Source organism: Clinocottus analis, unplaced genomic scaffold, assembly GCF_023055335.1.
Source record: "Clinocottus analis isolate CAN_PGR_092001 unplaced genomic scaffold, fCliAna1.0.p SCAF_21, whole genome shotgun sequence".
In the NCBI taxonomy this organism is placed as follows: Eukaryota; Metazoa; Chordata; class Actinopteri; order Perciformes; family Cottidae; genus Clinocottus; species Clinocottus analis.
Genome location: NW_027175943.1, coordinates 10828474 through 10850973, shown reverse-complemented (window position 1 = coordinate 10850973; position 22500 = coordinate 10828474). Strand labels below are relative to the sequence as shown.

The window sequence follows — 22500 nt, the reverse complement described above, 5'->3', positions numbered from 1 at the left end:
GGGGCCCGATTTGGGCCACTGGGACACTTATAGTCAACTGTTGCTTTTCAAAGCACTTAGCAGAGTCAAGTCAAGCACACCTCAGCTTTAATAAGCGTTGTCGGGGCCAGGTGCCACGGCAAATCTGATTATCTCGTGAGGACAGGGCGGCCTAAGTGTAGCGGACAACCGCAACGAACGCGCAGGACAAGGATCGCGGGGGAATGGAATCACATTCTTCTGCTGTTCCAAGCATTTTAGAGAGAAAAACAACTCTGTTTACTTCTATCTGCTCATCTGTCCACCAAGGCTGCATTCCCACTGCAACCATTAATGCTCCGTTTAAATGGGAGATAGTCCGAGGATTGTTTTTTTCATATCTAAAGCTAGTCGGAACAGATCACATTTCTAATATTACACACCTGCACAAAGCAACAACCAAAACTCTCAGAATCAGAATTAAAACAGCACCTCAGGCTGCTAAGGGGTCCTATAAGCGGCTCTCTGTATTATGTTCTTGGCAAGCCGGTTGCTTCTAATGAGCCATATCACAGAGGAAGCATGCAGGCCTACATCTGTATTTACTGCATGGATTCACCATGACTTTCGAGACTGAGGTCACATTGCCAGAAATCAGACACGCAAGTATTTGGACAGCAACTCACTTGCTGGCTTACACTATGGCTGTGCGGTTTGAGTGCTGACTCAGCTTAAATTGGAAAGTATTTACATTTACTTATAATTATAGATTCCAATGTCTGATTCTTTAAAAGTCTGACCTGTCGATTCCAATATTCTTTTTTATGAACTATTGACAGCAAGTTTCCAGACTAACGTTTTTGTTTACCAGGGTCCTTGAAATTATCGTTATTGTACAATCCACAAGTCAGTGTGCAAACCATTAAAACCTCTAAATGTTTTTTTTTCCTTTGTCATTGTTGTCTGTTGTAGTTATTTGCATGAAAACACAATTCTTATTCTTAAAGCTAGTGTTACGACGTTTGACAGGCTGTTAAACTTCCAAAATACTGGATTTATTCAAGTTTATTTCCAAAATCTACATTTTACAGGATTGCATTTGAACACATCAGGCTCGCTAACACTGCTGTTTTAAAAAAAATCTTCAATGTTAGTGGCCTGAAAGTAATTGCACAATTGAACATACACTTTGATAAAGTCATCTTTGAAATACCTGAAAAACCAGTTCCCATCAGCCTCAGCTGCACTTGCTGTTTTCTCTGCTAATTAACTTTATTAAAGCTCTACTCACACAGGACGAGTAGTACCAGGCGACCCGTCTAGTCGCCCATGTTTTGAGCGACTCAAAGTCTGTATTTTACTCAATAAAACATACTTTAGTAATTGCTCCTTTAATCCTTACAACGGCTCTCTGGAATAACACACACACACAGTACCAAAAAGATAGAGCTCCAAACGGGCGAAGGAGCTGTGGAAACCCAGGCCTACTGCTATGAATGGACAGACATAGACTGGTCTGTGTGTGTGTGTGTGTGTGTGTGTGTGTGTGTGTGTGTGTGTCTGTGTGTGTTTCACATCTAAATTGAAACACTAAATCCATTTTCTCCTTCTCTGCTTCCAAGTGTTCACCTGTGTTTTGAGAGTGTCTATGTGATGCTTCTCGGAGGGTGTAATTGCTGGTCAGTGCCTGTTGGGTCATCGAGTACAATTAGCAGGCTGAGAGTGTGGGCCGTCCACCTGGACGTGGTCCAAAGTGACTGGGATGGAGGTGGAAACGGACTTCCTCGTGGCCCCAAAAGCAATCTCTACATGCCACAACACCAGCGCTCGGGAATTGAGCCTGCCAGTCTCCGATAAGGGCTCAGCTGACTCCTTTACCACACCAGTGCTCATTACCTCATGCTAGATCACTTCAGCTTCCCTCAGAATCCCTCTCCACAGCCCTCCGGCGACTCATTTAGAAATGAAAGTGGAAAGCCTCACCTGTGAACCTGAGCCGGAGGGACAGCAGGTGGACGGGATGGATAGGTAGCCGTCCCCTCTTCACTCGGCTCGTATCTCACAGCCCTTGTTGCTATTTCTCATACACTTTACTCACATTATCCTTTCATCTCTTTCTGGTCTGAATTCCGCTCTTTTCTTTTGCCATTTCAGTGCTGGTGGGGAACACTTCAGAGCATCATATGGAAACTCTTCGACCCTAAAGGAAAGGAAAAGAGCTTTAAAGCTATTGTCCACATCCTGCAGGTCGTCTCTGTAATACAACTCACAGATGCATATTATAAACTTTCTCAAGGAAAATATGAGGTACCGTGTAGATGTCCACAACATTGTATGCTACCCTTGGAGAGGAAGACATTTTAGCACAATGATTTAGTTGTTTTTGTTACGAGTAACTTTTGTGACAGCAGACTGTTTGAGTTTCACATTTAACAGGGAATCAGGTTACTATGTGTTGTGTTTGTACAAAGTGATTACCACACCAGAAGTCGGGTCTAATCATGTCAGGAAAGTGTCTTTTATTGCCATGGGTCTGAGATGTGTGCACATCTGTGCAACACCAAAGTGTTTCCCAGCTCTCATCAGCCTGGTTGGTCTTACAGTAGAAATATCTCTGATAAAGCTGTCAGCAGCAGACAGACACAGCTAGAGACAAGCTGGTGGAAATAGTTTTAGAAGCTAGGGATGCAGATGTTGTTCTCAGGAGTTGGTGGAGACCAAAACCAGAGTGCATAGGACAATACTGGACCTACATTCACCAGGTGGTCCCAGACATGACAAATAAAACCCTAAAGTTAATCTGTGTTTGCTGGATGTGTAAAGAAGCAGTTTTTGGCTTCTTTGCTCAATTACAGTAACCCTTTCAACCAAATTCAAAACAAACTAATCTTACAACAATCTTCCAATTTCTATGAAAAATAAAAACATCTGGAGTAATAGAATTCATGATTGACAGTACTAATATCCCTGGAGAACTTACAGTATTTTCTATCCAATCATATTCAGAGATGTGTGTTTTATTATACAGTACAGTACATTTAAATTATATTAAATTGACTCAGAAGACTCAGAGTCCAATGTATAGTCCCACTCATACTCATGCCAATTGTCCTGAAAGACACGCAGGGCCCAACATAAATATTTGCCCGGGTCAATTAAACTCTGTGTTTAGGCATGCGCAATCCTCTGAATAAATAGATGTTATCCCAACAACACAAAATATAACATAAGAGATGAATTATGACCAGTTTATCTTCCTAACACTACAAGCAGCTTCTAATACATAATATGTATATATACATATATATATATATATATATATATATATATATATATATATATATATATATATATATATATATATATATATATATATATATATATGTGTGTGTGTGTGTGTGTATATGTGTATGTGTGTGTGTGTGTGTGTGTGTGTGTATATATGTATATATATAGTGTATAAGTAGTAATACACCTTAACTACTACGAGCCCTGACTTGTAAATAAAAGGAAATTAATAGCAAGAAGCCAAGTTTCAAATGGTCAAAATTGAAGATTATCCAGAATCAGCCTTCCAACCACAGTGCTGAACTTGCTCAGCTCACCTGAGAGCCTGAGACACTGCCGTAGACTAAGTGGAAAAGGTGTGTATCTCCAGCGGTTTGTTTGGTGGCAGCTGATCATGCAGTTCTCTGTGAGCAGCACATCTTATTGTTCAGTAAATATGTTCAAGGCAAACGTATTGTGTGAGGATAAAGCAGATATTTTCATATTAGCCTGAAAGCAGAATGCTGTGTCAATTCCTCACGCTTAGTTCCCCTAACTGGCTCTTTATTTCTAAATGGCTTTGGAGGAGCGGCGTTTATGGCGCCCGGCTCCAGGTGAATATTAAGTAGGTAAACACGGGAGCTTTTCAGCCGAGATGAACTATAAAAGTTGCAAACAAGAGCCCTCCATTACTCATATCAGCATTCATCCAGCACACCCACGTCCATTTCCAAAAACATTTTATGCTGCTGAAATATTATTCAAGACGCCATCGCTGTGAGTGGGGAGCGACTCACTTTGCTGATAAATTAACCTTTAAGAGTGCATCTTAACTTCTCCTTTCCTAGCGCTCAGGTAACTGAGTGCACTAACAGAAAGAACTTAAGTCTTTATGGAAGAGTGGAAGTCAGTTTTTTCCCCAATCACTTATGATTTGTTCCGTTTACTTCTGTGACCCGGAAATAAACACTGGTTTAGACAATAAGTTGCATTAGTTATTTTATTTTTAGACGGTCCTCTACAGTTGGATATATTTGTAGCTTCTTTGGGGAAAAGATGGTTTTCTCAGGACCATTAGTAGTATAAAAAGAAATTTCCATTTCCCTTAAAGGAGGGAACACACTGTGAAGTTGCCCAGTGAAATATGACGTGTTGAAAATCCAAGGGAGGAGGCAAGAAAAAGTATCCCTCTTTGGGTCCAATGGATTTGATTTATATGAAAATGATCCAATGTATGAAAAGTCCAATGTATAATTTCATACACTGGACTCAAGCTGGAACTTGAGTACAACGGTGTGATAAACTGACTTTCCAATGAAGCTGCAAATCATGATGTGGTCACACAACATCGGTAAAATGTCCCCATTTCTTGTTTAATGTTTGATAATATGCTAATGATGAACATAGATCAGACTTTGTCCTTCGTTGGATTCAGGGACACTCAATGCTGTGACTCATTTGAATGTTTGTTGCTGGGGACTTCAAAAGCCGGAGACTTCCCTACCCAGTCGCTCTTTGTTTGATGGAATCCCCACTTAGCCGCCAGCTGTGTTTGATGTTGTTTAAACATCATGGCTGTGGTGGTGGGTTGTGTGTCTAATGGCACGTGAGTTGAGAGTGTTGAGCTCATTTCAGATTCAACTTTGGTGCATTGTTCGAGGTTGAGAAAGGTGAGTTGAAAAAGGTAGATAAGTCACTTCTCCCATCCACTCGGTTCAAAAGCAGTCCATCCCATTGAAAATAACAACTTGGTATCATGTCTTCCATTGCATTGTATTTTAAACTCTACACCGGAGATGTGGATCGCTGGTTCTACATTGCTTCAGATATGACGGGCAAGGCATGTCCGTAAATCATATGATAAGTTGTTATTGTAATAATAGTCGAGGTCATGTCCATTTGTCATACGAGAAGTCGTTAACGTAAATCTTATCACGGTCATGTCCATACGGTGTACGATAAGTCATTATTGTATGGTTATGTCCATACGCTGTACGATGAGTCATTATTGTATGGTTATGTCCATACGCTGTACGATGAGTCATTATTGTATGGTTATGTCCATACGCTGTACGATAAGTCATTATTGTATGGTTATGTCCATACGTTGTACAATTAGTCATTATTGTATGGTTATGTCTATACGGTGTACAATAAATAATTATTGTATGGTTATGTCCATACACTGTACAATAAGTCATTATTGTATGTCATGTCCGTACATTGTACAATAAGTCGTTAAAAGAAATGGTCGAGGTCATGTGTCCATACATTGTGTGATAAGTGGTTTTGTTATGTGGACTGGGCTACAGTTCTGTGTGGTCACAGTCAGGCCAGAGGAACAGAAAGGACTTCTCACAAGAACACTGTGCCAATGAACTCTTCTAGGAACGTATTCTATTCTATATTCCATCGTAGCTCCGTGAGGATTTAATCAGTGGTGAGTTCTCTTTCAGAGCAGCAACAGAGACATGTCCCTGAACTCTCCTTTCCTCAATCACTGATTATGGCTTCTTTTTCTCCTACGTCCCTTGCCTCGATGTCATCTACTTGACAGAATGGGAATTCCTTTGCTGTCACTTTTTAAAGCTGAGGCCAAATTAATGTTTATTACAAATGTTCGTGGTACATTTGCATATTGCAACCATTTGCAACCAAAAGCATAGTGCTTGTTGGCATAAGACTCAAAGAAAAAGCCTTCCAGAACTACAACCCTGCCTGAATGCTTTAATAAGAAAGCTGTGCTGTGTGGTCCTTTTTGCTAAATACAAATATCCAGCTGTGCCATCACATAACACACATTTCTGAATTCCTTCTCAGATGGATTTGGTCGCAATTAAGCAGGCCATTAGTTTTTTTGTTGTTGTTTGTTGCATGGAAAAATCTTGACTGTGTATTCATGGCCTGAGTGTGGGTGCTGTGGTGCATGTGATTAGCCTGGATACCATGTCTGTCACAGCGTGAGGTGGCATCAGAGCCAGCACATTCTGACAAACGTCAACACGCTCGCAAACAAGCTTGAATCAGAGCAGTCGCAGCTGCTGACTCACACTGATGTGCTATTGTTTCTGCTCGGTTCAAGTTCAAGTTTTCCTTTTGTCTCAGGGAACAAAGTGAGGCTTTTTTAAACACTATATCACTGGCAAATCCATTGTGATACACTGTTGTATGTATCATAATAAAAGAGAGCGAGCTGGAAGGCAGATAGGTCAACCGCTGTTTAGATTGTAGAAGTGTGTATGGCACACTTTTTTTTAACAACACATCATTAGATATGAGTCAGATGAGCTTATTAAAAGGGATTTGATGTGTCTGCTTGATCTCAGTAAATACACTTAGAATGCAATCAGTTTGGGCAATGTGCTAAAACAAATATATATATAAAAAAACACTATTATTTGAGCAAATACTTTCATATTGATATTGCCATAATATTGTTAGGTTGACCATCATTGCTTCTATAAAATATTACCATAAATACAACATTTTACAAATTATTGTCAGTCAGTGGGTAAAGGCAAATCATTATAATAGACAGCTTGAACAGTGCTGTTCATAAAATGACAATTAATTTACCGTAATTCTGCCTTTAAAACCAGGAAAAGAAAACACATGTTACAATATCCAAGATCTAAAACGGTATCAAGTCTCCTATTATTATAAATAATGATATAAATTATAATAATCATGTTTATGATGTTTACTGAGGTAATAAATCAAGTGATTAGATTTAGATCAATAGATCATTTTCTTAAAGATTTCTTCTTAGTCTGACCTCTTCTTTTCAAAGAACTACAAGTAGCACAGTCTGAGAGGACATTTTGTCTTGTGCTGAATTATACAAAGACATACAGTTTCAAATAAAATGAACTTAAATGCTCAATTAGATTTTGGAAGAAAACATTATATAATAATATATTGTTTAGATTAATTTATTATTTGGTAAAATAGTCGATGTCTTAATTTAAATCACACAGAGCATCACTATCCTATTATGCAAATAGCTTTTCCAGTGTTTCAGTTCATCTTCAGATATTACTGTTCAAGCTACTTCTCATCAACCGATCGAGCCTCTGAGGGGATCTAAACCGATGATGGACTCTCAGTCATGTTTTTTTAATCAAGGTTCTTCCCAGGAACTGCAGAGCCTTCTGTTATCATTACATGAGAATTCAAAGACACCAAAAAGATTGTGATGGGTATTCTGTTGTACTGATACTTTGATGCTCGCACTGCATTTTTTTTGGCATGACAGATAATTGGAAACTGTCGACACCCCACTCTGGCTCAGTGGGGGATTGAAGGGAACAGTAATAAGTACCTCGCTGTATGCCCCCCACACTGCTCTCCTCCGCCTCTCAAAACAAGACTTGTTGCAGCTTTGACGAGCATTTGACATAGATTAATTATAGAGGCTCTTCATGTCATTTAAGAAGTGTGTGCAGGAACACACACATTCTTTCACACAAGAGGAACGGGTTATTCAGGGCCGTCTTTTCTTCTGCTGCATATCCACTTCAACCCTCTGTCACTGTTCTCGGCCTCCCTCCGTCCTCTTCCGCCCTCTTCCGCCCTCTTCCGCCTTCGCTTCCCAAGCCCTCTCGGGTCTCAGCTGTGATTGCCTCCTCCTTTAAAGCTCTATCCACTCCACCTTTCCTGGCCCCTCGCCACGTTGCTTGACTGATCGGTAGAAATTGCACCGGAGACGACTGTAGCTCCTTCAACAATTTCATGGCCTAGTTTCACTCGGATAAGAAAAGCGATGTCAGAAAAAGGGAAAGAAGTAGTGAATGGTTCACAGTCAGTCATCACTGAAACTGGGAAGCTTCATCCTGGAACCTCTTTCCTTTGTTATTTACTTTACTGTATTTGGGGGTCAGCAGTACATTTGCTTTCTCAGTAGACATGATGGAACTGAAGAATCCTTTTTCCAATGTAGTTTAATGCAATGTGTGTACCTGAGTTACATATACTGTACTGTACATGTACTGTACATGGACGTTACCTGTTTCATGGTTAGGGTCACAACTGAATTGTTACTCTTCTGAATTTTGGGTGATTTTATTTTATTCGAAAATTCTTATGGAATCGATCAAATTTTCATCCAAGGCTACGCTTTCAAACTAGCTTACACGGCAGTGCTTCTTTTTGTAGTTGTGGCTATTTTTTTTTCATCTGTAGTGGTATCTTACATGAGAAAGACAAAAAACAAACTCCCAAGTGGGAAGCACATTAGTTGCTTGCTTTCAATTGTACCTTTCACAGAAGTGGATGTTTTCTAACCTGGCTACTTGTGTTTCTTGCCTCAGCTGACTTTGTTGAAGGTCCCCATAAGATGTCAGGTATTACTTTAGTCACTCATAACCTATGGAAATGTTGGCCCATGATGTATTAAACCATAACTATACAAGGTCTTGGTGTGCTATTTCAGGGCAGCCATTGTGAAAAATTGCAGCTTTAAGCTTTTGTGCCATTAAATGGTCACACGTTAATATCACTAAGGACTGTTGCCTGGCCTCTTGTGATGCATGAGATGGGCTGTGATAGAGTGTAGATATAATCACTGTGGCAACCCACAGTCACATCAAAAATGTGAGGAGCACATCCATCATCACCTCTTTGTATGTTTTCAGTTCATCCTCCTGTATGATGATCGCCGCCTCTCAGGAGGAAAGGGAGGACTGTCGGCGCCCTGTCATCATATTCTTAGCATGCAGATTAGAGACGCTTTGATCCATCTAATAAGCCTCCTTTGGCCAGGCATAAAGCTCCATTTGATGCACGCATGCTGCCGTCTTCTTCCCTTTTTCCACGTCTCTCCACAGCCCCGAGCCGATAAGCATCAGTGGCACAACCCAATTCAACAGTTTCCTTTCTTGTGCCGTCTCTTTAGCTCCTGTTTTTTCTTTTCTTGTTGTTTCTCAGTATCGATTTGTCTTTTACCATCTCGTCTTCTCTTTCTCTTTCGGTGTCTGCAAGTGTCTCTCCAACTGTCTCTTTTCATCAAGTGAGCCACTTGAACAGGATTTTTTCTAGCTTCTTATCCGGTGACTTCTCAAACTCTTCATCCCTCTTCCTCACCCCAGCCCATTTTTCATCTTCCACCTCATGCTCTAGGATGTGGAATACTTACTTAATCCTAATTGACTGACAGTGAAACATGATCAAACATGTCACTACACACGGTTTAAATTTGCGTGTTCTTGATGCAGCTTTATGTTGTGCGTTTATTTGCTCTTTGAGCAAGTGGGGGCGCAGGATGAAGATTAAAGCTGTCTAACCGTAACCTCGAGAAATCAGGAGGAGCAGCTCAAATCACTCAGAGCACAAACACCAGTGGCTGCTGTGAAAGATCGACAAATGTGGCTGAGGGAATGAGAGGCTCTGGAAGCCGTTTGATCAGTAAATGTGTTGATACCCCCACAACAAACTCAGTAAGCAGAGCTTCTAAACCAATCATTCTGACGAATGGACTCTTATATGTTAGGCCGCAGATATGAAAACAGGCAGTGAAGTGGAAAAGGAAATGGAGATGCTTTTCCACAAGTCAAAGGAACATTGAATATTCTAAGCTTGAAAATCAAACAGGCGGAGAAATCTGATGAAGAGTTATATTCCTTCGCCTCCAGGTTGGGGTTTCATAGTCTAAATCTTTGCCCTAAGAACATCTGCCCTAAGAATGTCTGCAATAAGGACCTCTGCCTTAAAATCATCTTCTCTAAGAATGTCTGCCCTAAGAACCTCTGCCCTAAGAACCTCTGCCCTAAGAACATCTGCCCTAAGAACCTCTGCCCTAAGAACATCTGCCCTAAGAACATCTGCCCTAAGAACCTCTGCCCTAAGAACCTCTGCCCTAAGAACATCTGCCCTAAGAACCTCTGCCCTAAGAACATCTGCCCTAAGAACATCTGCCCTAAGAACATCTGCCCTAAGAACCTCTGCCCTAAGAATGTCTGCCCTAAGAACCTCTGCCCTAAGAACCTCTGCCCTAAGAACCTCTGCTATAAGGCCTCATTATGCTTCAAACCAACATGGTCGTGTGACAGTTTTCATACGACCTCTGAAAGAAAAGTCTTTGAACCTATCTCTCATGGCCAATCTTGAAAGTGGGTCCGAAAGATGGGTGGGGACATGGACTCTGTTTTCCTGCTAAATGGGGAGGAACTTTTTTACTTTTGAACTCCAGCAGACAAGTTGGTCGGCTTAAGCCGTTTTATTGTGTCTTGTTTTATCGATCTCCCGGTCCAGTGGGTCAGTTTTTATCAGATTTCACAGACTTCCTGACCTCTATTATCAAGCTAGATAAAAGGGTATTGGTGAGTGATTTTAATATGCATGTCAATGATGCCACAAACTATGTAGCCACTGAACATTACTGAACCTTTTAATTTCACACTGTTTCTTGCTCCACTCACCTTGTGTTCTCTCTGGGTCTAAATTTTGATTATATCCATCCGCTATGAGGACCTACTGATCAGTGATTCCAAGTATTTTATTTGATCTCTCTGTAAATACTGACTCCAAGTGTCCTAAACGAACATTCCACTCCCACATTATTACTCAGCGTAATAATGATCACTTCTCAATGCACTTCAGCCATGATTTTAACACAAATCTTAATGATGTTGAATTTTTAAAGCAGTCTCTTAATGAATATTAAACCACATTTCTGGACAAAGTGGCACCTTTCAAGAAAAGGACTCAGGCTGCCAACAACACTTGTCCGTTGATGACAGACCGTCTACTCCTTAAGATGGAGGTGTGTCAGGACAGAGCGGCTATGGAAAGCCACTGTTTTTAGGACTCCCCAACAGCAATTTTTGACCTTTGTCTGTGAAAAGTGTCATATAAATAAACTTAGGCACTAAATAAACTACTATAAGTAAATATGACTTACTTACTTTAAGACCTCTCCTTGTCCAATGTACTGCCTTCTTGACAGTCCATACTTCCCTCCTTGCTCCTTCCTTTATGTAAATCCTCACACTCTTACGACTAGCAGTCAGCAGTGCTCTCCATCTTTACTTCCTCTTTGTCCCCTTTTCCCTTTTCCATCGCCCTACTACCCACCTACTGTGACTCTGCTGCGACCTATCGAGCTCCTTCCGCTGGAGCCGGGGAAGTTTCACAACACAACAGCTGAAACCAAAGAAGAGAAGTGGGAGAGCATCTGCTGAGCATGTCATGTTGGAATGACACTATTAATGTGGGAAAGAAAGGTTCTGAATTTGCAATGGCTTGTTTTGTTTGAGCCTTGCTCATAGATGGGAGTAATATAGAAGAGTGAATACAGATACGACCTGGATTCGCTCAAATAATCCCATTGTAATGGAGAAAATGTTTTTTCTACACTCAGACTTTAATAAAGAGAGGTGAGTATTTTTTACACTAAATTTAGTTTTGACATTTAGTCATTGGAAAAGTTTTTTTTTTCACAACACTGAAACTCGGGTCTCATTTCTCAGTGTGTGAAGAGGAAGTTTTAAATCCGTGTCTCAGAACTCATATGAACAAGAAAGTTTGTATTAAGTGTGCACAGACGTGCACAATGATCAATGATCGTTCGGGTTTGCCAATTAAAACACTTGGATCGAGGTCATGGTGGGATGAAAACATGAAAGTGAATTGCAGAACTATGAAAATCCAAAAGGTGATATGCATTCCACCCTTTCTGAACACCTTAGTCTTTTTCTTCCTGCATTTACAGTGTTTGCATGAACGTAGATTGTGAGCTGCGAGATCACCCAACATGGGTGTAATTTCCAGCTGAAGTGTGCCCCAAAATGCTGTGTGTAATGACGTTTTTCTTAAAAGCCTGGTTGATAAACATGACTAACAGTGAGGTCGATATGAAATAAGGTTCAGCTAAACCAAAGTGTTTGGACACCAGTGGCACAGAACAACTTCCCTCTCATTCATAGATGATAAAGTAGTGACTTCACGGAGCTGCAGGTGCTCAGTCAACTAGTGCTTGAAAGACGAGATGAAAACGAGGAGTCAATGCATATTTAAAAGAATAACATTTCAGTTTGAGAGGAATGATTCCCTTGTTGACAAACATAGATACTCCTTTTCATTTCAAAGCACAGAAGCAGCTGATTTGAACCCAAACCCCTCTGAAAATGTAGCAATACCATCTGTAATGTGTGCCGCAGTTACACTGGGTAAGAGTCTAGTTTGTCTTCAGGGGCCAAGGGTCACAATCTTTCAGACATGATTCCTTAAGACATGATTGACAAAAGTACCTCATTGGAGTTTAAATGTCTGAATGAAGTGAATTGGTTTCTCCACGATTACACTTGTCGACAGAATTTAAATGTGACAAGACAGCAGCAGCTGGGGACTGACGGGACACGATGGCCACATGCTTGTAGTGCCATCAAACACACCACCCTGCCGAGCTCCTAGCATGTTACCACCCTGTTTGGTTTAGGAAGCGCTCCCTTTGATGCTGTAATCGAGCTCGCTGGCATGCAGCGTCACTTCACATCACTCTGACTGACACACGGTCCCATTCTGCCTCTGCTTTTTTCGGCAAAAGATTTTCTCAGCGGAGACAAGTGTAATGATTTCATGATGCTGTAAAGAGTTTATGGAGTTTCAGACTCTTGTCAGCTGTGGCACAGCAGTCTTTCTTAAAGCAAACTCTGGTTGTGGAAAAGCATCCCGGATGCTCTTGATTAAGTCCAACACTGCATCTGCCTGGAAATGTAACTTTCTTCACCACTTATTCTTAATGTAGAAACAAAAAGGTTCATTGGAAAGTCTTCTTTTCTTGCACAACTTTCTTTGTATCAGTATTATTTTGCAGAACTTCTGTTGGTCAATCAGGAAAGAAACATCAGAGATGCTTTCCAACAGTGAAAGAAGTGAGCTAGAAAAATATGCTAAAGTGCTTCTAATCAAACCCATATAGGCAGATTGTAATATCTCCATGTTGTTTATATGAGTCAGAGTTAGTCATGATGAATAATTGATGATCCAGAAGAGAAAAGAAAGATGTATATTTCCAGTAAATTGGTCCATAGCCAGATATCCTGACTGGGAATTGGAAACATCTGGCCAGATGCATGGAAATATGCAGGCGTATTATTTTTGTCCAATTTAGTAAACAGCACGTGATTTGGGTCTATTTTCTGAATCTTAATCATTGTGGAGCCTCATTTCGACTCCCACAGTAAGCCATAAGGGGATGTAGAAACACTTTTAAACATCCGTTTGCATATCGATACTTTTATATTTAGCAAAGTTCTCCAACGGTGCCAGAGAATCTGTCTTCATGCACAGCTGTGGCTGTTTAGCGCCATAATCACTGCAGAGAATTCTTAATCATCATTATAATTAAACATCAGAAAGATGACCAATGATTCATGTTCAGCATGGAAATCTAACACAATCAGGGAAAATGACAACCTAAAGAAAAATGTCTCTCGTCTCTTAACTCCATCAATCTCCTCCTTCAATCTCCTCCTCTTCCTCCTCCTCCTCCTCCTCATCACCCACAGCTATCTCAGCTAAAACCACATCAGGTGCAAGGCGCACATTCTGCATTCGTAAACACCAGTTCATGTGCAGATATGCACATGTTTTTTTGTACACATCATATACCCATCTGTCCTCTGCAGTATTTTTTCACCATTGTCCCTGGTCTTAAATAGAAGATCTCACCTGTAATTTTATAATTTTGCAAATATTTTACAACGAATCTCAGTCAAACGAAATGCCAAAGATGTCATATATGCTTTTCAGAAACAGTATTGCAGTATTTCCCCCCACTATAATTTCTCACTTGATACATAGTTTGGTTACAATTCATTAAAAATCTAATTTCAGGGATCCTTAGACCAAACTAGTTGAGGTCATTTATTTCAAGTGATGGGAAGAACTTGTGGTTTGAGGCTGATTTCAGCTGCAAATGTAAACGCATATAAAACCCTTCATAATACACCACAGCCACATTGTTCCTCATCATTCATTGCACTGTATTAAAAATTGTTGAACATGTTTTCTACATGGAAAAACACACACTGTTAGCGACATATTTTGGGCCATTGTGTGCCTTTTTGAATTTTATAATAGTATGATTCATTCAATTGTGGGTATTGTTTTACTGTCTTATGATAGTCATTTAGTGAGATAATAAATGGCAAAAAGGTCAGTTGCAGTGCTTATCAGAATGAGATTGAGAATGAACATGTATCCCATGTCTCTGAAAAAAATACCAGAGGACCATTCCTTCTGAAACACATTTTGGTGAATAAATGTGTCAAATGCATTCATTTTCCACTTAGCATATCCTCGGCTTGAAATAAACTGCCTTTGGCCGATTTGAGGCCGTGTTACCTGCTGGCTGAACACTCTTGAATGCACTTAAAGCAAAGTGTCCCTGGTGAGTTTCTCTGCTGCCATGACCTGATCCGATCTCTCTTCTTAACCCACAGGAGGAGCACCCCGTCAGAGGGGAAATAGCGCTCTCATCCACGGACCTTCAGATGGTGCTGCAAGTGGAACGTAATCAGTGAGTATTCCTTCTCTTTAGCCCACCTGAGGAGGAGAATGAATCGGGAGACAAAGGTAGTGAGGGCCATCTCTCTCAGATCTGCCTGGAAGTTGACGAGAGGTTGCCATGGTCATGTTAAAGGTTGAATGGAAGGCTGCACTGGTGATAAGAGCAGTCGCACAATAACCAAGAAGCAACAAGGTTTTGAGCTCTTGTTCCAAATAGAATGTGTTGAGAATACTTAGCGTGTGAGGTCCAAGTGGTCAGTAATGGCTCCAGGGAGCTTTGATGCTGAAAAGGAAAGCTAATGCTCCATTAGACCCATTGTTAGACTTCATTGACAGCTCCTCATCCCTCAGTGTTAAAGTTTCGTTTTCAATCGGCGCCATTGGTGGTCTTTTGTATTTCGCCTCAAGAGAGATGAATACAATATGGCTTTTGGCTTTTTTGTACCGGGAGGAATAACACACCTCGGGGAGCGGAGAGGAGCGCGGCATAATAAGAACAAGCGGTGAGTTACTTGGAGGGAGCGAGGGAACAAGGGGTTCAAGGCCAGCAGAGGTTATGATTTTCCTGTGATAACAAACGTGCCAGGACTCCAAAGGTGGAGTGCTCGACGTGCTCAGAGAAGCGCAGCTCCCCTCTGTTCAGACCAAACACGCCCTCATTACACCAAACGTGTGAGCCTTTCATTTAGGAATTCTGGTGAGGATAATTAAGTGTAGAATTGTATATGTCTTGTGTGAATATGCCTAGAATATAAATGGACTCCCTTGCATGTTTAGTTTTTTCACTGCAACTCGAGAGAGATGAAACATTAAAGATGCATATGTTTTTGTTTGATAAATACTTTCTGGGAATTGTCAGAGGAATTTTTAAGACCTAACTTGTTCCTAAATCCGAACTCAAAACTATGTTTTTAAAACCTTGTGTTTTTTCCCCCGTAAAATTTGTGTCAGTACATTGGAAGCAAACAGATTAATACATACGGTATCAGTGCACTATGATACAGACAGATAACAAGTCAAAGTTGACCTGTATTGGAAATGGATCAAATGATCACACGGCACTGAAAGATTTTTCATTTTAAAATATTAAAAGAAACTGATCCGTAGGTGCGCTCCTGAAAATGGTACACATCGCAGTTGAAAAGGTCAATGCTACTTTCTGTTTGATACAGTCTCTGTGTGTCATTTTAAAATAGAGCTGCTCCTAAACTGATAACAAGATTAGAAATACCTCAGATACAGCCTAAATGCTGGATCCGGTACTGACGGCAGGTCTACAAATCTCTGCACGGATTCAATACCCATCCATCCATTATGAGCCACTTAGCCGTGGTTGGGTCGCGGTTGCAGCAGCCCCAGCAGGTCGACCCAGGCTTCCCTCTTACCCACAACACTTTCGAGGGGGGACCCTGAACCGTTCCCAGGCCAGCCAGGAGATATAATCTCTACAGCGTGTCCTGGGTCTTCCCCGGGGCCTCCTACCAGTTGGACGTGCTTGGAAAACCTCTAATGGGAGTCATCCAGGAGTCATCCAAATTAGATGCACGGAACACCTTAGCTGGTTTTGACACAGCTAAGGCTCAATTTAAAGTTCCCTCCTGATGTCCAAGCTCCTTACCCTAACTATAAGGCCTAGCCCGGCCACCATAGGAGGAAACTCATATCCGCCGCTTGTATCCGAGACATTGTTCTTTTGGTCACGATCCAGAGTTTGTGACCATAGGTGAGGGTTGGAACGTAGACCGACCAGTAAATAGAGACTTCCGGCTCAGCTCCCTCTTCACCAAGAAGGCCCGATGCAGCGCCTGTTTTACTGCTGCAACCGCACCTACCTGTCAATATCTCGCTCCATCTTACTCTTACTTGTGAACAAGACTCCGAGATTCTTGAACTCCTTCGCTTGGAGTAGGCCTTTTGTCCCCACCTGGAGGAAGCTATCTACCGGTGCCCTCATCCCTGCGGCTTCACACTCGGCTGCATAATGCCCAAATGAATGCTGGAGGTCGCGGTCTGAGGAGGCAAACAGGACCACATCATCCGCAAACAGCAGGGAGGCGGATGATAGTCTTGCGAGGGTAAAGAGCTGGTCCACTGTTCCGGGACGGAATCCGCACTGCTCTTGAATGTGTGGTTAGACAAGCAGTCAGAGCCTCCTTTCCAGCACCCTGGCATACGCTTTCCCCGGAAGGCTGAGGAATGTGATGCCACGATAGTTCAAGCACACTTTCCGGTCCTCTTCTTAAAGGTCTGCCAGTCCATGGCCACTGTTCCTGACCCGCATGCGACACTGAAAAGGCGTGTCAGCCAAGACAGCCCAACAATGTCCAGCGCTTTCAACATCTAAGGGCGGCTCTCATCCACTCCTGGCGCCTTGTTACCAAGGAGCTTTTTGACAGGCGCTGCCCCCTCTCCAGGGGACATGTTGGCCAGGTTTAGGAGTTCCAAAAGTGCTCTTTCCACAGACCGACAATGTCCCCAGTCCGAGTCAGCATTGCCCACGTAAACGTTGAAGTTTCTCAGCAGAACTATGGAGTCGGCAGGCGGCGCCCTCTCCAGGACCCCTCCCACCGACTCCAAGAAGGCCGGATACTCTGAACTGCTCTTCGGTGCATAAGCACAAACAACAGTCAGAGCCTTACTCCCCACAACCCGTAGGCGCAGGGAGGCGACCCTCTCGTTCTCTGGGGGAAAACTCCAACACAGCGGCGCTCAGCCCGGGGCTCGTGAGTATCCCCACTCCTGCCCAGCGCCTCTCACCCTGGACAACTCTAGAAAAGGACAAAGTCCAACCCTTCTCCAGGATCTTAATTCAAAAGGTCAAGTTGCAGTGCATTTTTTATTGCGTTTCAAGAAAACAATTCATGTTTAGGCCATTGCCATGCGTTTTTTGTGTGCAACCAATGAACGAAAGTTACAATAATTGGAATGTGCAAGAGTGACGTCACAGTAGCCCTGCCCTAAAGCATCCCCTGCTTTATGGTCTGTTTGACTCTAAATGACCATAATTTATGAAATGAACATCATGCTTTATTGAACAAGACTTGAAACTAGAGATTCAGACATGTACTCATGTTTACAATGTTTACTGAGAGAATACATCAAGAGAGAAGTGGAGTCATCTATAAAGACTTCTATACAACCATAGGAATCGCCCCCTGATGGTCAGTAGAGAGAATGCAGGTTTTAAGATACACCACCTGTTTTTTTTCTCCAGGTATTGTTGGTTTGTTTGTTGCTCAAAGAATCAAAGGGACACACACTGGGTGGCTGGTAGGATTTCAGTTGCTTGGAAACAGATTGACAACTTGGAGTGAGAGGAGACAAATAGAGGAATGGATACGGACAGTTAGGCAAAGTGGACAGAAAAACAAGAAGCCCTGAGACAATGGTGGCATACACAGAACAGACATTGATGAATGAACTGGTGACGGTCCACTGAGTCTGGAACAGACAGCCAGTTGGCTCAGTCTGAGCTTATTTTAGCAGCAGTCCCGGTGAAGTTTGGTCTGTACACAGAATGTACGCCAGTGGAAGAGGGAACCATTCTGTTGAAGTTACTGGGAATGTTACTGGAAAGTGAGTTTATTTTATCTACTGGGCCTGTTCCAGCGAGAAAGAATTGGAACAGGATGTGTGAAGGCCAACATCATTACTTTAACGCTCATGAAAGCATATATCTCATTATCACTGTCATTCTTTATCACAACCATTCATCTTATTATTAAGAAAAAATTATAATTAGATAACAAATCAAAGTGACTCATCATTAGGAGAAAAGATACCTCAAAATAATCGTTACAATGAGGCGTATTCTTATACAAAAGTATCCTCTTATCTCAACGAAGTATGTATCAAGCAAAAAGATAAGGACAAATATTACAGTTAAAATATAAACGATACAAGGATATAACACAGTATCTTAATATAACATTTAAGCTAAATAGTTCTAATATATGTGTGTGTTATATATATATGTTTTATAAGAAAGCATCTCATATTGATCGCATGTAATATGTGTGATATACTATAGGCAAGGAAAAAGACAACGAAGCATCTTGTTATTGCAACTAAATGTGCCTCTTGTTCAAACGATATACAATGTTATAATACAGACTTCATGTCCCCATTAAGGACAAAAAAATATGAAATCAATAACAAAGAAAGTGAATATCTGGGTACAAGTCATTGTTTAACGCGGCCACAGTATCGCTGTTCACACAGAAAGCTTTAGGTCGGCGCATGAGGAGTCTATTTGTCTGTTCGTCTCTCTAACCTTCAGCCTTCAGCACCATCTTCTGTCTGTCCCTTCCACTTGTTCTCTCTGCTTTGGAGGAAACAGGTGAGTCACTTCTGAAGAGTGCTGAAGCAAACGGGTGGAGTGGTCTTTCAAAGGGTGACTCCTCCTGTGTTTTAAACAGACACGAGGGAGGACAGACGGATGGAATGAGAATTGACTGAGCCGACATGCCTTTAGTGGCTGAAGCACCCGGAGCAGACACATGAGATAGGATTTGCTGGAATGTTTATCCATCCGGCCGCTGGTTCCAGTGATAATGACTAACCCACAAACACATTCAGAAAGTGTGACATTTGAAAGTGAGTTTGAGCGTGTATGATTCCGCAACAGGCAGGCACACTCCATCTGCTGTTGAAGAGCATGTGATGTGACTGAAAGCTCTGGAACTGATGAGCTACGTTTGTCTTTTAAATTATTTAGTTCAGCATCTCCGTAAAGTTTAATTAGCACACATGTTGCATCAGTTTAGAGAGAATGGAAAAGTATTAGATCTATTCTGTGCACACTAACTGCAAAAGAACAGTATTGACGGTTTAAAAACGTTGAATTTCTGCAGGATGTGCCATGTCGCGCTAGTGACCGTGCTTTAGGACCAATCGGCGGTCTGCAGGGTTTTAGCGCCACCTTCTAGTGTCTGCTCAAGAACCTTGACCAAGGTGGTACCAAAAAAGAACCAGGTACCATCCAGAAACTTCGACAATGGGAAACCAAAGAAGAGCAAGTGCAGTTGAGTTGAGCCGAGTGACACCACACTGTGGGAATGCAGAATTGCAATGGAGCATTATTTAATATGGGTGGGCCCTCTAATACTCTTCCAGTCAGGTAGTGCTACCCCATAACATTCATATGATATGATAATTGATTAATTAACCTATTTACTGTTTTATTTAATTGAATTCCAAGCGACTGTGGCTCATTGGTGAGCAGGGTCGTCCCTCAATCAGAGGATCCATGTCCATGTCAATGTGTCCTTTTATGAACGTTAGATATTCATGACGGGCAGGTGGAAACTTAGCTCATCCCATCAGTGTGTGAATAGGTTATTGATGACAAGTATGTGACAGTGCTTTGAGTGGTCAGAAGACTAGTCCAGGTATATTATCAATGCAACCTTTTGGGCTTGTTGGGGTAGTTATATAATCATATGGATGCAAAATCTCAGTTCTTCTGTATCTGTTAATCTAGATAATCTAAAACAATCACTAAGAATCACTATCTTCATTATTGTCAGAAATAACAATACAATGAAATGGTTCCTGGTGAGAAACTTGACTTCTATCAAACTACAACATTTACAAAACATGTTACATACAGTACATAAATTGAACGTTTTTTATGTTTGAAGAAGGAAGTGATCTTAACATTATTGTATAGCAGAAGAACTTATTCTTAAACAGGCTAATCCTTGCAAAAAAATAAAAATAAAATATTTATTGCCTCAAAACAATTGGCCATATCATTCAATTAGCTTGTACTGGTTAGTGCTGCTCAGCAGCTTTATCTTCCCATCTCGGTATATCTCACAAACTCAGCTCAGGGGGATGGCGTTGCACTTAAAAGATTTTATTTTAATTGCAAATTTTCTGTTGAGGGTTACTGGATGAAGTGTAACCTATTTCTATGTTAATGAAAGCCCTGATTACTCTGCCACCCTGGGATGATATGTGATGAAATGGGCAATACATGCCGACCCTTCCAGACGTGTCCAGTTGAGCTAAATGTATTGCGGTTCTCCAGGCGGAGGCCTGACAAGGTGTTAATTAGGACCGGAGTCCTCCGAGATTCCGACTTTACAAAGACGAGTTTAGAGGGAATGGCGCTTTTTAAGCACTCTCCTGGCTACAGATTTTATTACCTCGGTTCCTTCATTCATCCACCCACCCCCATACCACCCCCCTACACTTTTTTGGTTTGAACTTGGCTGCAGCCCCACAGTGTCTTCACTTTAATAATGATTCAAATCAATAATGAGCTTTGTTCTGTTAATCTGCTCTAATCCAGCTCGGGATGTCAGCTCAGACGTTGACTGGCAGCTCCGAGCCAGCCTACGTCCGCCTCTCCTTTTTTACATTAGAAAATCCAGATACTCCGATTCAGAGCTGTTTCGGGATGAAGGGATGAGGGGAAACAGGAGGGGGAGGATGAGGACGAGGAAGAGGAGGATTGACATATGACTCAGTACCACGAAACAAATTGTCCTTCAAAGTCTGTATGGAGTGTGGGAAAGACAGGGATTCTGCAGAGGGGTTAGAGAAGCTCACAGTAAACCGAATAAGTCTCCAGTGAAAGTTAGTCCTTGAGGTCAAGGAGGAGAAGGAGATATAAGAACAGAGTGAGACCGAGAGCAGGTGGCGGCGTGGGCCTTGGCCTGCCAAAAACCTGTATACCCTACAGACCCCGTTGTGTTTCCTGTCTGGCATGTGCTGAGGAAGTCCTGTTCAAGCAGCTGTGCAGCCCCGAAACATTATATATTTACTCCACATTTCCGCATGGCTGCAGAAACACACACACACACACACACACACACACACACACACACACACACACACACTTTCCCTGACATCTGATGCGTGTTCGCCGTCGTTCACCATTGTGTTTGTATCCCTTAAGATAGCGTAGCCTCATCTGTCAAAGTGTGACCTTCTGAAACTTGAGTGTCTGAGACAGACCACGACCAAGGCTCAGGCCTGCTGGGCTTTGTTGCCATCTCTCATTTCACTTCACGACTAAATTCCAGGATGACTGATGGTCGGTACAAATCACACTTCACACACCTTTTCCACGTCCTCAGACAACAAGGTCATGCACCGCTACACAAATATACAAACACAAAAGGTGCTTGAAACCATTATTTGTCTGGAAAGTTTTTTTTGGGATACCTTCATTGAAATCCTTTAGATGATTTTATCACAATTTAGAAAGAAGCTGTTTTCAGCTTTGGGAAAATAAATCGTTTTCAGAGTGTAAGATTTCTTGTATTTGTTCCATTTGTTCTTCAGTTGATGGTTAACATGCCAGTACACAACTAGCATTATCGGCTAAGTGTTTCAATGAAAATGACCTTGAATCTTACTCAAACTGAATCTATGCATGGCATTTCTCAGATCCACTTTCTCTACAAGCCTGTCTTGTTCAATTTGAAAAACATGCAGCGACTTTATCTGGAAACCAGCTAGCCTTCTTTTGAACTCCCCAAATGGATTCGCCTCTCGAGTGTAAAAGGGAAAATTTGCCACCTTTAATATAGATGGCCAGTCAGTGTTCTTGGTGAAATTAGTCGATTGAAGCAATGGCGCACTTCTGGGGTTGAACACCATCTGAACCGCTCACAGAAAACGTACCACTTATGTGTCATTTCATTGTTTGAAAAACGTCTGCTTCTTACATTTTGGTGACTGGTAAACTAGCAGCCTATTTGTTTGGTCCCGCTAAATGGTATAAATGTATTGTTTATCAGACTTCAAATGAGA

The 22500-nt window shown here is 41.7% G+C and overlaps 1 protein-coding gene across 1 annotated transcript in view; it reads left to right on the top strand.

Moving 5' to 3' along the window:
• Positions 1 to 22500, top strand: part of adam19a (ADAM metallopeptidase domain 19a) — a 145928-nt gene that overhangs the window by 48695 nt on the left and 74733 nt on the right. The window contains exon 3 of the mRNA XM_068587854.1: positions 14667 to 14743. Coding sequence (XP_068443955.1) covers positions 14667 to 14743 — 77 coding nt within the window. The remainder of the gene's footprint in view (positions 1 to 14666; positions 14744 to 22500) is intronic.